This window comes from Marmota monax, unplaced genomic scaffold, assembly GCF_021218885.2.
Source record: "Marmota monax isolate L192 unplaced genomic scaffold, Marmota_monax_Labrador192_F-V1.1 WCK01_AAM20220418_F8-fsc00086, whole genome shotgun sequence".
Classification (NCBI taxonomy): domain Eukaryota; kingdom Metazoa; phylum Chordata; class Mammalia; order Rodentia; family Sciuridae; genus Marmota; species Marmota monax.
Window position 1 is genome coordinate 4,591,612 of NW_026693086.1, and position 16,549 is coordinate 4,608,160.

Here is a 16,549-nt window from a genome sequence, read left to right on the forward strand (position 1 = left end):
CCCAACGCCCGTCCTGGGATAGGGCTGGGCCCCGGCCTCTGTTCACAGAAGGGGAAACAGGCTCCTAACAAGAAGAGGTTCTCCAAGTCCCAGCCTCGTCCCACAGTTGGTGGAGGCACCGTGTTTTGAAGTCCATGGGAGCCTGCCCCACCCAGGCTCAGCAGAGTTCCGGGAGGGCATATGTGTCCCCGGGGGGTGAACTCTCTTTCCTTCCAACCCAGATACCCAGACACGGCCCTCTCTTCAGCTGGCCGAGAGCCCCTCTGACATCCGACCGGTGGCTGCCCAGCCCTGCACAGGGTGGACGTTGGTCTGCGCAGCATCCACGTGGGAGGGCAGATCACCACCCCTCCCCCTTCGTCTGTCTTCTGGGGACCCCTTGTTTCTGGGCCCTTTGTCTCTTTTTCAAATTTGGGATGGGGGGGCGGAGCGTTCCTGCCACCTCCCCTGAGAGTCACTGATGACTGGCATTCCTCCATGTTGGGCACTGGGTCTCAGAGCCAAGTGACACACCGTCTGTCCTCTGGGTGCTCAGGTGGCATGAGGGGGACGGACACACACCTGCAGCACCTACTAAGGCTGTGAGCCCGTCGACGTGCCCTGAGCGTCAGCTCCTCGGATCTTGTAAAACCCACGTCAGCGGAGGCCCATTTTGCAGATGAGGAAACCGAGGCCCAGAGAGGTCCCGTCACCAGCCCAAGGTCTCACCGTTGGGATCTGAGTCCAGGCAGACTCCTCCGAAGGTTGGGCTCGGACTCACGATGACATTCACACACACAAGGGCCAGGGACTGGGACGCGTGGAGAAGGACACCCCCCTCTTCAGGGGCTGGAGGGGGGCCGGTGGCCATTCCCGGGCTTCTGAGCTGGACTTGCAAAGCAAGCCCCTGCTGCAGCCCCTGACCCACTAGTAGGTCCTGTTTTCTGCCTGGTGAGCGAGGCCAGGCCACCTTGGGCACAGGGAGCGGGGTGCCAAGTGGACTCCTGGCAGCCTGCAGGGGTCTCAGGAGGTGTGGGGAGCCCAGCAATGCCGGGTGAGGGACAGCCGGGTGAGTGACAGGTCCCCGGGCTGAAAGGCTACAGCTGCAAAGGCTCCTGGGAGCCCAGCAGACCCCCAAGGAGCGAGGATTCACCCCGGGGTCCCAGGGTCTCCACCTCCTCTCACCTGTCGCAGGTCCCTGGTCCCTCCCAACGGAGGACTTCCCAGGGACTCTACACCTTAACAAGTGCCCCGCGTGTTCTTAGCAACAGGACGGCTGGGGTGCCCCTGCCTCGGACAAACAGGGGCCTCCCGAAGGAGGGAGGGTCCCATGGGCTGTGACCCAGGGCCAGAGGCTCTGCTTCTGGGAACCAAGTGCCTTCACTGTAAGACGGAGACGCTGCGCAGCGCTCAGACCTCCTGACTTCAGAGGGGCCGGGGCTGGCGCAGGGCTGAGCGCTATTCTGAATTTGGTGCATGGACCAGGGGCATCGGCATCCTTGGTACAACGCAGACCCCAGGTCCCGGCCAGAGCTGACCGGGGACCTCCCAGGGTGGGGCCAGCTGTCCGTCAAGCCCTCTAACGAGTACCCCCCCACACCGTGGGACTCTGATGCTAACGGTGGCTTGAGTCTCTTGGCCCCAGGGCTGGGGTCTCCGACGTCTTCAAGTTGTGTGCCCACCCGTGCTTCCAGCAAATTGGCCTTGATATTTATTTCAGAAGCACCGTCTGCTTCCGTTTTAATAAAGGAGGCCACGCGAGGGGCTCGGCTGGATTTGCTTTTGATCTAATAAAAATGCCAAGTTGCTCGGGGACCAGGAAAAAAGTCTTTCTTGAAATTCCCTCTGCTATTTTGAGGGCAGCTGTGGCTGAGACCCGTCTAGACGGAGCTCCCAGAAGCCACCTCTGTGCCCGCCGAGTGACAGCCTCTCGCTGAGCCAGGCCTCCCAGACACACCTGGAAAAATCAGAGGCTCGTCTCTGGCATTGAACTTGACAGCCACAATCAGCTGCAAAACCCAGCCGCCCCGGAACGGAAGATGCAGACACCTGGCCCGTACGGCAGTGTCTCCTCATCAAATGTCACGTCTGATGTGCTCCTGAGCTAGCTGGTGGCACTGGGAAGCCCCAAAGGCGGGTTTCAAAGGCAAAATCTTTCCTCAGGAATTAAAAAAAAGAGAGAGAGGGAAAGTGGCAGAATCCATATCACAGAAACCCAAGGGGGGAAGGTGGGAGGAAATCTGGGGACAGCAAAGATAACCCAAAGCTTATGTAACCGTTTATGTCAAGCACGGTGCCTTCCACAGGAAGTGGCCTTTCAGCTGATGTTAAAGGTGGGACAGCGTGAGCCATGCAAAGGGTTAGAGGGAGAGCATTAGGCGGAGAGGACAGGAAGTGCATGTTCCGGCTTTTGGCTGAGCAGCAGGACACAGAGGAGCCGGGAGGAGGTGAAGTCGGGCCCTGGGGCGGGAGGCTGTGAGCAGGGGCCGCCTCAGACAAGGACTGGGAAATCTAGAGGCCAAGAGAGCCCCGCAGTGTGGCCTGGCCTCTTGGTGCTGGGTCCTCCACCCCCGTAAGAGGACCTGGGCTGGACCTGCCGTCGGGCGTGTTGAGTGACATGGCTCAGACCAGCTTCACCATCAAGTCCAGGGGTCAGCACCAAGCCGTGAACCAGCCCCCAGTCAGTGTCCTCACGGCCACCCACGGCAGTCCCCAGCCTCGCCCCGAGCTGCGTGGGCGCCGCCCTCTGTGTTGACTTCATGGCAGCGATGGCCACGCAGCCGAGGCGGGGGGGAGGGTCTCTCTGCCCACTGCAGACCTGGGGCCTCACCAGCGTCCAGGAGCCTGTCCTGCCTCCGTGTCCCCAGGACACAGAGACGCCTCTCTGATAAATAGATGACCCCACAAGGCAGCCCTGTTAGGGTGACTGGTCTGTCCCCTGCCGTGTGACATGGGGTCTGCAGCCCTCCCTGGGCGAGGCCACCTGACGGAGGCACACGGGGCACCTCAGAAGCAGGGCTTGGGACCTCCTGGGGCAGCCGATGGCCCCCTGCCTCCCCCTCTGCCTCTGGCTCCTGGGGGAAGGGACCCTCATGCTGGACGCCGCCCCGTCGCCCACGCTGCACACCCACCGCCCCGAGGCCCCGCGCCCTCCCGGGCTCCGCATGTCACCAACGCCCTGACCACACGGGCGGAGTCCCCGGGCAGGCCCTGGGCTCAGGCTCCCCTGTCCCTGCGGGCCTCGGGCTGAGCTGGCCAGCCTTGAGCCAGGAGTGTCAGCGGTCACACGTCTGGCCATCCCAGTGACCCTTAGTGACCCCAAGGAGCTCCTGCCACAGCTGGGCTGGCTCCGCGCCTGTGCCCTGCGCCCTGTGCCCCACTCCCTCCGGGGCCCTCCTAGGTGGCTTCCTCTGCTCTGGGGTCTGCGGTGGCCCCGTCTCGGGGGCTTTGCTTCCAGGGGACCCCAGGCCAACACCGTCGGAAACGACCAGCAAAGTGCTCCTCGGTCACCCCTTCCCTCTCCACTGCCACCTCAGGCCACCGCCAGGTCCCCCAGGAACAACGGCAACAGCACAAATGCCAGGCCAGGGTCCTCGGCCTGGTCCTCTCCCCAGTGGACGCTCCTCTCCGTCTCCCCAGGAGACGCCCGGTCACTCCATCCCCTGGCTTCCTCCAGGCCCCTTCTCCCACGAAGCCCCCAGCCCAGCTCAGACGCCTGGCACGATGCTGGGAGGGAGGCCCCATGTCCAGTCAGGGCCACCCCTGGCCCCAGGCATGTTTTGGCCACTTCCTGGCTCCCCGCCTCCTTTCTTAGCATCCCAACTCCACTGGGGGGCAGGGACACAGGCACTGTGCAGAAATGGCCTGCCACCCTGGACGCCAGGTGCAGTGTCCCCATGGGCCTGCCACCCTGGACACCAGCCGCAGTGTCCCCCTCTGTACCACGGCCCGGGGAGCAGCAGGCCCCAGGGCAGCCGGCCGGGCTCGTCTCCAGGGTTCCTGGTCCTCGGGCGGCAGGTGCCTGTGCAGGAGGTACTTACGGGCGGGGTACCTCTCGTGGTGACAGTCCAAGTGGAAGTCCTCCTCCTCGCTCCCGTCCCCCTTCTCCATCCTGGAAAGAGGAGGAGGGAATAAGAGGCCGAGTCAGCGAGAGCAGGGGCGAAGCTGCAGCCCCCCTTTAGGAGAACATTCTGTAAGCACTTTCCCACCGACCGCCCTCGGCCTCTGCCAAGCCCTGCAGCCGGTGTCCCTGCTCGCATTTTATTGAGGCACCTGGAGGGGCTGGAGGCAGGACGGGGGTCCCCACCATTCTTACAGATGGAGGGTCCCAACCGCACCCCAATAAGTGTGTGCATCACAATATGCGCATGATAAATAGCAGCACGTTACAGGAGACGCTGCAGTTTGCTTTCAAAGCTATGCACCGAGGGGCACAGAATAGCAGGGGACAGTGGCTCTGTACCGCTGTGTGACATTCTTAACTGAGTTAAAACGCTTCCCAGAGGAAGTTCCACTCTGCTCTCCCACGGGCGCAGGGCTCCTGCCACCCCCACTCTCCCTCCTTCCTCTTCCTCTCTCCCCCCCCCCAGGCTGGGGATGGAGCCCAGGCCCCCGCACGCTGGGGGGACCCTCGTCCCGAGCCGCCCCTGCAGCCGAGACTGGCCCCTGTGGTCTCCTCCGGGCATCAAGGCTACCGAGGCCTCACGGCCTCCCCGGGGGGCAGCGGAGGGGCAGCGGAGCGGCAGCCGGGGAGTGGGGGAGTCACCTGCGCCCCACCTGCTCCAACCTGACCCTCCCGTCCCACGGGCAGTGGGCGTGGCCACCCTCCGTCACTCCTCCTTAACCCGAATAGATGCCCCCTCCTCGGGGTCCAGCCTGGACGTGCACCGGCCCCCGGAGGAGGAACGACCCCAGTCACCTCCGCGCCTCCCCAGAAACATCGGGGTCTCCCAGCAGCGCCCCTGCCCCTCTTCCCTGCCCACCTTTGCCTTTGACCTTGCCGCTGCTCCAGACGACTCTCTCCTCCCGCCTCTCTCAGCGCACCCCGGCCCCTCCCTTCTCACCTCCCCTTCTCTCCACCGCTCCCCTCTTTTCTCTCCTGCCGGGAAGTCACCTCCCTTTCCACAGCAGAGCCCGGCTCTGCTGGAGAAGGTGCAGGGACCCCGGGGAAGAGGAGCCGGGAACGCGCAAGCACACACACCCCGGGCCTGTGGTCCTCTGAGACCCGCGGCTCCCTGGCTCCTTCTCCAGGACCTGCTCTGTGGGGAGGGACGGGCCTGCTCCACAGCCTCTGCCCTGGCCGGGAGGCGGCCTGCACACGAGGTAGAGAATGGTGGACACCAAACCACAGCACACCAGCCGTCCACTCTGCCTACTCCCGGGGTCGGGGCCTGACTTTCCTGGGGACAATAGGAACACCGTTCTTGTTCTGTGGCCCAGGTGGTCCCAGAGGGCGGAACGCCTTTGTTGATGTCATAGGAAAACAATTTCAGTTGGGTGGAAAGTGGATGTCCTCTATTTTCTATTTCATTTCTTTTTCTTGAAGTGGAAGCGTCCTTGTTATGTCCTGATATTGCAAGCTTGGGGAAAGGCACTCCTACAGCCCAGAGAGGGCAGAGTCCTCCTTCCGTCACGCTCCGGCGGGGGGGGGGGGGGCAGCGCTGTGGCACTGTGACACTGTGGCGCTTGTCTTTGGAGAATTCATACATTTGTTTTCACCCTCTGAACCTCAGACTCAACACACTGCTGTGCGCCCTGTGTTCTGTTTACCCAGAGACTCCCACCACCTTTGGGGATCTGCACGATAGGTCCCCCTCGCCTCTTCTCCCCGAAGCTGCGGATGAAAAAGTAATTTACGATTCAAAATCCCACTGGCATGGATTTCCCTGAGTGTGTGTGTGTGTCCAGGTGGTGCGTCCCCGTCACCACCAGAGCTGCCCATCGTGAAGCTGCAGCTGGGTCAGACACTGGGCGGGAGGCTGGACCAGGGGACAGCCGCACCCCACTGGGGGCCACCTGTGGGCCATGTCTGGCACCCCTGGCCGTGGACAGCGCTTTCCCAGCCTCTGCTTCTCGGTCTCAACCTGAGCGCAGGCTCCTCGTTCTCCTGGTTCTTAGGATTCACCTGCTCCAGGTCTCCATGTGGGCCTCCCCCTGGGTTCCGCCTGGAGCCTCAGCCCAGAAGGAGGGACCCAGAGCCCAGGGGCTGATGCTCAGGAGGTCCCTTCCCTCCCTGGCGGTCCCAATCTGGCTGCCAAGAAGCCCCAAGTTCAGTGGTATCCAGCCACACACGCCAATTAGCGGGCATCTACGCGGCCAGGCCCCGGTGGGGCTGGGGGCCACGGGGTGACCCGGCGAGGGCCCTGATCTTGAGAATGGGCTGGTTTTACACTTGGCACGGTCATGGCCGCGCGCACGGTCACGGCCACGCGCCCTGCGTTGCTGGCGCCCAGGGTGTTCAAGGCCGGCGGGCGGAGGCCCGTCCAGTCCAGGGTTGGCCAACGTGGCCTGTAAAGAGCCAAACAGTGAATACTGGAGGCTTTGGGAGCCATATGGTCTCTGTCTCTGTCGCCCCAAGCCACAGGTCACATGGGTGTGGTTGGTTGTTAGCTGCTTACTTACAGCAGCAGGTGGCCGGAGGGATTTGGCCCACACAGATTCTGTTTTAACCCCTGCCCAGCCCGCGGCTCTCAGAGGGGAAAGTCGTCAGTGGGGGCAGTTTTGAGCTCCCCCAGGGGCGGTAGTGGCCAGTCGGGGTGGGAAACCCCTGTGTCGGGACCGGCAGAGGACTTGAGGGGGAGGAGCGGCCCTTCAGCTCCTGGAGACCGCCGGACCTGCTCTCCTCTCAAAGTTGAAGCTGAGCTGCAAGCGGATCTGCTGTCCTCAGGGTCACCCTTGTGGAAAGAGCTGGTTCCTCGCACAAACACAGGCCTCCCCCCTCACTCCCACCGTGAAAACCCAGGTCCCGCGTCTGCAGGGCTTGGCAGCCACCTGGTGAGGCCCAGGCTGCTGGCCCCGCGTCTCATCCCACAGTTCCCGTGACACGGGGGCATCACCCACAGGACGGAGGTCTGGGCGGGAGACCTCCCAGAGACCCTCCCAGAGACTCCCTCCTGCCCCCCCCCTCCACTGGCTGGTATTTGGGAGGAGGCTGCGGAGACCCAGGAACACCCACTCCTTCCAGATGAACCTCCGCCGTCCCCCCACCATCCCCCCATCGTCCCTCCAGCACTTCCCACTGAGGGACCCCTGTGCCTCCACCTTCCTTAGGCCAGCGCTGGTCACTATCTAACAGTGCAGGTCACCCAGGGACCACCGTCTCCAGGGGCCGCCTGTGCGCTCTGGGCGCCGCCCCCCTCTCAGGAAGAAAGCAGGGCCCCAGAGGGCCAAGCAGCCAGCCGCCAAGCAGATGGACGAGGGGCTGGGACAGGGCGCCCCCAGGGTGCAGACCCAGGAAACAGTCACCGAGGACAAGGGACATGTTGATCTTGCAATGACCAGTTTGCAACGGAATGAAGAGGAGTCTGGCAAATAAATGGCCATGGGTAGCAAATCAAGACTCCACAGAGCCATCCAAAGGGCCACCCCGAGGTGGGGAATAAGTGGGTTTTAAAAACATTCGTTCCTTTGCCTTTTCCTGCGTGTGTGTGTGTGGGGGGGGGGAGAGGGGGGGGAGGGGGAGAGAGAGAGAGAGAGAGAGAGAGAGAGAGAGATATCACGGTGCAAAGCATTTGGAGAAGAACAGAGAAGAACATAAAGTCGTGCCCAGCGTCCATGCCCTGGCCGATCTCTGTGGTGGTCTACAGTCTCCCCCCCTCCAGCACTACTGGGCTTAAAGAGATCTGTGCCCAGCGCAGTGGCCCACGCCTGGGATCCCAGCCGCTCAGGAGGCTGAGGCAGGAGGATCGAAGGTTCAGAGCCAGCCTCAGCAACTTAGCGAGACCCTGTCTCTAAATAAAATATAAAAAAGGGCTGGGGGTGGGGCTCGGCGGTTAAGCCCCTCTGGGTTCAATCCCCAGCACCAGAGGGGGGGGACCCATAAATGCAAACACCCTGATGATGGCGGCCAGGACGTTGGGACCTGGGACGCTCACCCGCAGGAAGGTGGTACCCACCCTCCAGCCCCAGCCCCTCTGACAACCTGAAAGGGTTCCCCCAGCCACCAGGGCACCACCGACACCGTGAAGCCCCCTCCCCAGCCCAGACTGGACACCAGGAAGCAGTGGGGTGGGCAGTCACGGAGGGAGGTGGGGGACACCAGGGTGGTGACACTGCTCACGACTTGACCACAGAACAGTGGGGGAAATGCTGGGGACAGGTCCAGCAGGAGAGGACGGGTCAGAGCCACCGAGGCAGGAGGATGACCGGGTGACTGCAGAGGCCCGGGGTCACTGGGCACAGGGGCGGGGTCTGAGGAACCCCGAGGCTGGAGAGTTCGACAAGGAGCTGGTGTCTGTCCCGAAGGCCGTGAGAAAGGACTCCGGTGTCTGAGACGGGAGGAGGGTCAGAGCAACCCTGGCCATTAGCATAGGAAGGGACGTGGGCGGCGGGGACAAGGACGGAGACACAAGGGCCACACAGGAGCTGCTGGGTTCAGAGTGGCGGGCAGGAGCGGGCAGAGGTGACCTGCAGTCGTCCCTCCTCTCTGTGGATAGTGGGTCCAGGACCCCCGCGGATGCCGGGACCGCGGACAGGGAGAACCCTCTAGAAGGACCCCCTGATTTTTCCCAGGATCAATTTTAGTGTATAAACGAGACACAACGAGAGTCACGACAGAGCCACTCCCAGAACGGGACAGTGACAACAGGTTGCCACAAACCATCGGAAACCTGAGAATTTCTTATTTCTAGAATTTTCCTTCATCCTGTCAGACACTGGTCAGCGGCAGGTCCCTGAAACTTTGCAAAGTGAGACCAGGGTTAAGGGGGACCACGGTGACTGGGGAGAAGGCACCCTGTCCCCAGGGAAGGGTGTGGGGGTGAAGAAAGTGGCCCAGGGGGACATGCAGCCCCTGGCTCCTGCAGACCGGCCGGGCCACTTAGAGGTGGAGATGAGGCGGGTGGTAGGGGGTCAGTGCCAGGAATGGACTGTCCACCTGAAGTGACCTTGAGAGGGCAGCTGGAGGTGGTCCTGGGTGCCATGTAGACCCCTGGGCCCCATGGCCACTGGGACTGAGGCCAGAGGGGGACATGGGCTGGCCCCTCCCTGGGGGAGGCCAAGCCGGCAGCTCCGAGGAGAAGGACGCGGCGGGAACCACAGGGCAGCCCGTGCACGGACCCGGGAGGGGGCCGTGGGGCCCCGGGAAGAGCCATCGGAGGTTGCGTGTCACCGCTGAGAGCCGTCTGGTGGCGCGAGGGGGTGGACGCCAGATTGGAGCGTGTGGCGTGGTGAGTGGGAGGTGAGGACGTGGAGACAAGCTTCAAAGTCCCCACACGGGGCCACGTGCTGCGGGAGGGCGGGGCCAGCTGGTGGAGCCCTGGCCGGGTCGCCCCTGTGCCGTGTGCAGAGGCCAAGGCTCGGCTGGCCCCCCGGGTGAATGATGGCACCGAGGGACAGGGCATCGGGCAGTTTCTGTCTTGTCTGCAGATTCAGCCCGTACTAGTGAAATAGCAGCCACCACCCCAAGCACAATGGGAGGATAAGAGAAGGAACAGACCTGAGCTCTCCGCCCACCCACACCTTGCTCTCAAATCCCACCCAACGGCGGAGACTTTCCTGAACGCTCTTGGTTTATTTGCCCCCTTTGTCCTTCGTTCATGTCACTCCCTGTGTCTAAAGTGCCCCCCTTCCCTCACCACGGGTCTGTCTGGTGAAGGATTCATGGTTTTGAAAAACGTGGCTCAAGGATCTCCGGCATGAAGCCTGTTCTAGCCTCAGTCTCCCACCAGGATGGGACTGACCCCTCCTGCTTGGGGTCAACTCCAGGAGATCTCCTAAGGGCACCCATCAAAACTCTGCTATGCTCACTGAGCTGTGGACAGGGGACTGCAAACTCAAACACTTCAGCCCATTGTTTCAAACAGGATCAGGAAGCCAGCGTGGCCAGATCCTCTGCTTTCTTATGAGAAGCCAAAACCCTTAATTTGGGGGTGGGGCGTCGGGGTACCAGGAATTGCACTCATGGGCCCTCGACCACTGAGCCCCATCCCCAGCCCTATTTTGTATGGTATTTAGAGACAGGTTCTCCCTGAGTTGCTTAGGACCTCACCATTGCTGAGGCTGGCTTTGAACTTGGGATCCTCCTGCTTCAGCCTCCCAAGCCACTGGGATGACAGTCGTGCTCCACCGTGCCCAGCTCAAAACCCTTAACTTTTAATATGAAACTTCCTGATTTTAAAACTTAGCCAAAATTTAAGCATTTGAAATCCACCAGAGTGTGTAAAGAAACTCCGTCTTCAGGCAGGATCGGCCAAGGGCTACTGGTCTGCGCCACGCCCCGGCCCCTTTCTCGGTCAGGGAGGGTCTGATGCTCAGAGTGAAATCCCGCGGGGTCAGGGAGGGGGAGCCCCTGGTCCAATCTCCTGTCTCGGGACCCTAACCACCGGCTGGCCGCTGTGCATCAGCCTCCAGGCAGAACGACTCCCGAGGGGAGGAGACTTGCCTGGGGAGCGGGGGGGGGGGGGACCCCGCTGGTGATGCAGACTGGAGTCCACCTCGGGTCTGTTTCTTGGTGTTTTCCACGTGGACTGGGGGCAGATGGCGGGCAGGCACCTGGGCGGTGCCCGCAGTGGGCCAAGGTCACTGAGCGCCCCTGGCTCTGGGCCCTGGAGATGGAGGCAAGAAAGACCAGCCCCCGCCCGGGACCACCAGGAAGGAGGCAGATGGAAACCCCGAGTGGACAGGAGTCAGGACTGCGCAGGGGGGGGGGCGGGGGCGGGGCCGGAGCGCGGCTGCCCCCAGGTCCCCCGGGCCCTGCTCCCAGGCCAGGCGGGCGCTTGCTCAGCAGACCCAGGCCTGAAGGGTGCCCCTGGGTCTCCCAGAGCCGCTGGGCCACGGAGGACACGGGGCCATGGCAGCCCGCTCTGCCGACCTGGCACCCAGCTCCCCGCGTGAGGCCCTGCCAAGAGGCGGTCCTTAGGGACAGCAGGCAGGGTGACACCAGGACACTTCAATTCCAGATGTTTCTCAGAGCCCAGACTGGCCGTCCCTGCCCCAGAGCCAGCGCATGCCCACTGTCCCCCATGTGTGCACTCGAGCTCACACGCACACACTCGCACACACAAATACACACACAGACACCCCCACAGACACGCACACACACACTTGCACACACACGCGCCCACACGCCTTTCTTCCACACACAGCGCAGTTTCAAAGCCCCCGACCCATCAGAGTCTGCCAACCCCGAGTGCCCACGGCAGGCCCCTGAGAGAATGACCCAACAGGCCCTGGGTGGCAAAGGGCTGGGCTGGGAAGGGGAAGCTCGCCCTCTGTCCATCAGTCCCCAAAGGCCACCACCCTGTCCCCCGTCCCCAGGAGGACAGCCAGAGAGCCCTGGCTGGGGTGGGGTCACGTGGTTCCCCCCTGCTATGGGGACTGGGGGCGCCAGGGAGGTCACCCCCCAGCACACGGCAGCCCAGGCCCCTCTGCCCTAGCTCTGAGGACCTCAGGTGAGCCCAGGTCCCCTCAGTGCTGGGCAGACGCCAGTGACCAGTGCGGAGCGCTGCACAGCGTGGTTGCTGACCGTGGCCTGGGGCCAGACCCCAGCTCTGGTACTTACCAGCTGAGTGACCTTGGATAAGTCATGTCACTTCTCTGGGCCTCGATTTTGCATCTGTAAAATGGGGACAATGACAACATCTCACAGTTGTGCTATGGAAACAAGCAAAGTCCCATCTCAGGCATTTGGAGACGTGCCAGGTGCGGGTTGGTGGGGGGCAGCAGGGCTGTTAGCAGCACCTCAGAGCCTCTCCGGCTCCGGCTGTATCTGGCCGATGGCTGCCCAGCCCCTGCTTCCCCTAGGCCAGCCAGGCATGAGTAGCAGAGGGACAGGGTCTCTCTCTCTCTCTCTCTCTCACACACACACACACACGTTCTAGGCACTCTGTCCTGCGTGTCACAGAGGTATCAGACACGAGCCTTCCTGGGACACTACAAGTTCTGGAATCTCCTGTCATGGGCCACAAGAAACAGGCCCAGAGAGGCTGAGCACCTTACTCCAAGTCACACAGCCGCAGCCAAGGCACAGAACCAGAAAACACACTCCAGGAGGGGCCTCCAGAGCCCGGCTCTTTCCACAGCACCTCTGTCCCCCAAGGAGCAGGAGACCCCCTCCCTCCTGTCCCTGGATGTGGCTGCAGGGAGGCCGGCCACCGCAGCCCTTCAGCCTGCTGGGTAGCCCCTGCCAACCTGCACAGAGACCTGTGCACGCCGATCATTTTGCAGGGAAGGAGGCAAAAAAAAAAGAGAAAGAAATAAAGAAAGAAAAAAATAGAACAGCCCTGCTAAGCTGAAACGTTCTCCTCAGAGGGGAAGGGAAATAAAATTTGATGAACCTCTGCGTAATGTTCGTGTTATGAATGTGCAAAGGCTCCTCTGCACATATGCTGAGCAGCTCCCAGCCTGGGCCTGAGCCGCTGGGCGCCGCCAGATCTGGGGCACCACGGAGCCGCAGCGCCTGCTGCTGGGGTGCACACGGCTCCCGGGTGCTCCCCCAGCAGGAGCAGTGCCACTGCCCTCAGGCAAGCCACGGGGTGCGCTGCCCACCGCCCAGGTGACAGCAGGCCGCAGCCCCCACGGGACACCTGCTGACGTGGGCTTATTCACGTGTCTGTGCACCGACTCTGGCCCCGGGAGGTCCATGGCTTGGCCAGGGTGAGCCTGGGGGCCGGCCTAACCTGACCCGGGACTGAAGTCACTGAACCGGGGACGGCTGAGCTGAGACCAAGCAAGTGAAAGGGCCAAGGCAGGGCGAGCTTGGTGCCTCCAGGGACAGAAGGGGCCCCTGTGGCAGAGGAAAGAAACCAGTGGTCCCAGGAAGGTCTGGGACAGTCAGAGAGGGCTTCCTGTGGCCCCCCACGGCCCACGCGCCTCCCTTGGAAACTCCCACGTGCCTCGCGGAGCAAACAGAGCCCCCCCAGCCCCAGCCTCCTCTCCTCCCTTCCTGCTGGGACTCCGGCTGGCTGGTCCCTAAGGCCCTGCTTAGTTCCCTGGCACTGAAAGGTACCTCTCCTCCGGCTGCCCTAGAAGTAGACCCTGGGGTAGGGATTTGGAGACAGGGAGCTCATGTGGGAGGTGTCCCGGGAAACACAGGTGGGGAGAGACGGGGCCGGACGGGGAAGGGCAGGGGACAGTAAAGACTGGGTTCAGAGCGAGGCTCCTGCTCTGGGCAACTGCAGCTCAGCCCCACTGGGGACCTCTGGGGGGGAGGTGCAGGGTGGGAGGAGTTCCCACCAGCCTCCAGGAGCACCCATCTCCTGAGCACTCTGGGAGCACCCACGCATCGGACAAAAGCACATCCCGGGTGCGGGATCCCGCAGGTGAGGGTCCTGTGGATGTGCAGTGAGGAGCCCCCCCGGCTGCCTGCCACCCACCAGCACCTGCGGATGTGTCCAATGTGTGGACACAGAAGTGGCAACCTGGGTGGATCCTGGCTCTGGCTCCTCTGCCCTGGGGACACTGCCAGCTCTGAATTTCTTTGATCTTGGAGAGAGACAGAGGAGAGACCTGGCACCCAAACCCCTTCCCATCCCTGTGCAACCTGAAGTCAGTGTCTTCACTTCTCTGAGCCTCAGTTTTCCTCAGCCCAGGAGTGCCTGCTGCAAGGGGAGGTCACAGGATGACAGTGACGCCTGGGGCCTGGCGCAGGCAGGCGGGATGCCGCCGCGGCTCAGGACTAGACTCTCAGCTGTGCCCCCTCAGGGGGTTGGCGTGTGGCTCGGGGAGGCCCTGGGCTCCGTCCCCAGCTCTGGGAGCAGGGACCCCAGGCCCAGCTCGGCTCTTCCTGGACCCACAGGTCAGGCCGAGTGCGCCAGGACCCAGCAGGACAGGCTGTGTGCCAGGACGTGGGTCGAGTGGCTCTGTCACGGCCTCTGATGGAGGGGGCTGGGGGTGGGGCAGACAGGGCCCTGCGAGTGGCCCAGGCTGCGGCCGGGGGCTGTGCTCTGGGGGTGCAGAATGAGCCAGGGAAGGGGCTGGGGCAGCTGGGGGGTGCAGTTGGCACTGGGCAAGGAGTGGCCATGGCAGCTGTCCCCAGGGCCAGGGGGGAGCAGCGGAGAGCGAGGGGGCCCTGAGCAGCACTGAACTCCTCAGGGGGGGCTCCGACAGGCCGGGGTCCGGCAGCCGAGGTCTGAGTGGGCACAGGAGAAGGTGTCCTGGCTCCTCCTCGGGGTGGCCCCAGGTTCTGAAATCCTGACGTCCCCCCTCTGCCTGTCTGTCCCTCCACTCACCCCTCCCTCCCTCCATTCACCTCTCACTCGCCTAATCATCCGTCCACCCACTCCCCTCCCACCCACCCCTGCTCACATCCTCACACCTGCTCATCCACAGCGTCAGCCACCCCCACCCAGCCACCGTCCACTCCCCTACTTAACTGACCACTCGTCCACCCACCCACCAGTCCACCCATCTAACCACCCTCTACTGTCACCTCCTCTGTCCCCATCTGGCTTCTGAAGACTGGTGACCAGATGCAGTCCCTGACCTTCAGGGCCATCCCCCTGTGGCCAGGACAGAGCCCGGGAAGGAATCTGGGTTGGGCACTTGGATTAAGTAGCACAGGGCCAAACGGCAAGTGCTCAAACTGGCCCCCCTCGCGGCTTCCCACGGTCTGGTCACTTAAGCCCGAGCTGACTCCACGGCCCACAGAGCATTAAATAGCTCAGGACTTCAACACAGTGGAATCCAGAAGGCTCCCCCCCCACCCTCCCCCACCTGCCCTCCCCCCTGCCTGCCCTCCCCCTTCCCCTCCCCCCCCACCCCCCTGTCCGTCACTCCCGATTCTGGATGGCCCCGGCGCCTGCTGAGGCCAGACCCCGAGCTTTGGTTTCCCAAAGGTGGCCAGAGGTGCCCGTGTGCGCTGACCTCTCGCGGAAGTACTTGATGGCCTCGGGGTCGATGAAGGTCGGCTCCTCCCGGTAGCCCTGCTCAAACACCTTGCGCTTGTGCCGGAACTCGATGACCGTCTTGGTGTAGGAGTTGAGCGTGGTGACAGAGGCCGCCATGCAGCAGGTGAAGGAGCCCCACGCCAGGCTGCAGAGAGATCGGGGACACGCCACCGTGAGGGCGCAGGGGACAGGAAACCTACGCACACACCCACATTCACCGGGGCTTCGTGCCTGTCCCCTCTGGGCCACACCCTGAGCAGATGCGGCTGAGGACAGCACAAGACCTGGCCGCCCACTCCCAGTGGGATCTGGGGAGAGTCAGGGTCCACTGCACCGTGGACAGCGCTCCCAGAGGGGAGGGAGGAGGACAGCGAGTCATCCTGTCCCAGGGGGCTGGCATCAGGAAGGTCACACCTGCGTCTGGAAAGGGCATCCCTGAAGGGAACATCCAGGCAGAGGCACAGAGACATGAGGTGGCCTCGGGCATCCACAGACCACGGGCCACTCCCTGTGGGAGGTGGGGACACTGGACACTGGCGTGAGGATGGGGATTAACGGGAGGGGATGATGGAGGAGGAGATGAGAACTTTTGTTCACGTGTGGCACGATGTCTAGCCTCTGGGCCTCACATTCTTTGTGTCACTTTGGTGGACGTTCACAATGGCATTGTCTCACAGGGTTGTCACATGGATCACGACGGCCCACAGAACACATCTTGGAATGGAACGAGGAGGCGCTCGGGAAGCTGGCTCTCGTCACTGTGGTCACTATCACCAGGCTTCCCGCTCCCTGCTTCTCTGTGACATGGTTTGTGGTCACAGGGACCTGCTTGGTCCCTATTCCGTGTCTTTCCCAGGGTGGCGGGGAGGCTGGGCTGCCCTCCCTGGACGGGGGTGCTGAGCCCAAAGCTGGGGAGTCTCTTGTCCACCCCAGGACAGAGAGGGAAGGGAGGGGTGAGCTCGGGGTCTCAGCTGGCCACGCGTCAACTCTAGAAACTGCTTCGTGCCCGATTCCCGTGACCAAAGCTGCGTTTGTGTTCGGTTCCAGGAGTGGGGGCCCTGCCCGGCTCCAGCCCCGCCTGACTTGGTTTCTGGTCCCTGTTTCCAGTCTCTGTCTTGAGGACTGGCTTCCTCCACCCCAGGGGTTCCATGGGGCTGTTCCAGCCCTGCACTGTCCCAGCCCCTGGGGCTCCCGGGGACCGGCTCACTCAGATCTGACACTGCTCTGAGGTTAGGGATTATGACAGCCAATTTCTGCCCGATTTCCCGAGCAGCACAGCGGCCTTCGGAAGCTGGTCTCTGGACACCACCCCCCAGCACTTCCCAAGGTCAGGGTAGCCCACCTCCTGCGCCCACTGAGACTCTTTGGCCAGCTTCACAGAACGACAGAGCAAGGGAAAATCCGAGGACTCGGCCTTTCTCAGAGGAATCGCCAATAATCATCTATTTCCTTCAACGCCAAACCCGCCAATAGCTCCCCCAGGTCCTTTGTGATAAGAAGCTCACTGAGGTCTCCCAGACGCCCCG

The 16,549-nt window shown here is 62.8% G+C and overlaps 1 protein-coding gene across 1 annotated transcript in view; it reads right to left on the reverse strand.

Moving 5' to 3' along the window:
• The window catches only part of Gsg1l (GSG1 like), a 170,310-nt gene that overhangs the window by 3,092 nt on the left and 150,669 nt on the right, over positions 1-16,549 (reverse strand). The window contains exons 5-7 of the mRNA XM_046454586.1: positions 15,001-15,168; positions 11,699-11,752; positions 4,020-4,090 (exon numbers count right to left, since the gene is read on the reverse strand). Coding sequence (XP_046310542.1) covers positions 4,020-4,090; positions 11,699-11,752; positions 15,001-15,168 — 293 coding nt within the window. The remainder of the gene's footprint in view (positions 1-4,019; positions 4,091-11,698; positions 11,753-15,000; positions 15,169-16,549) is intronic.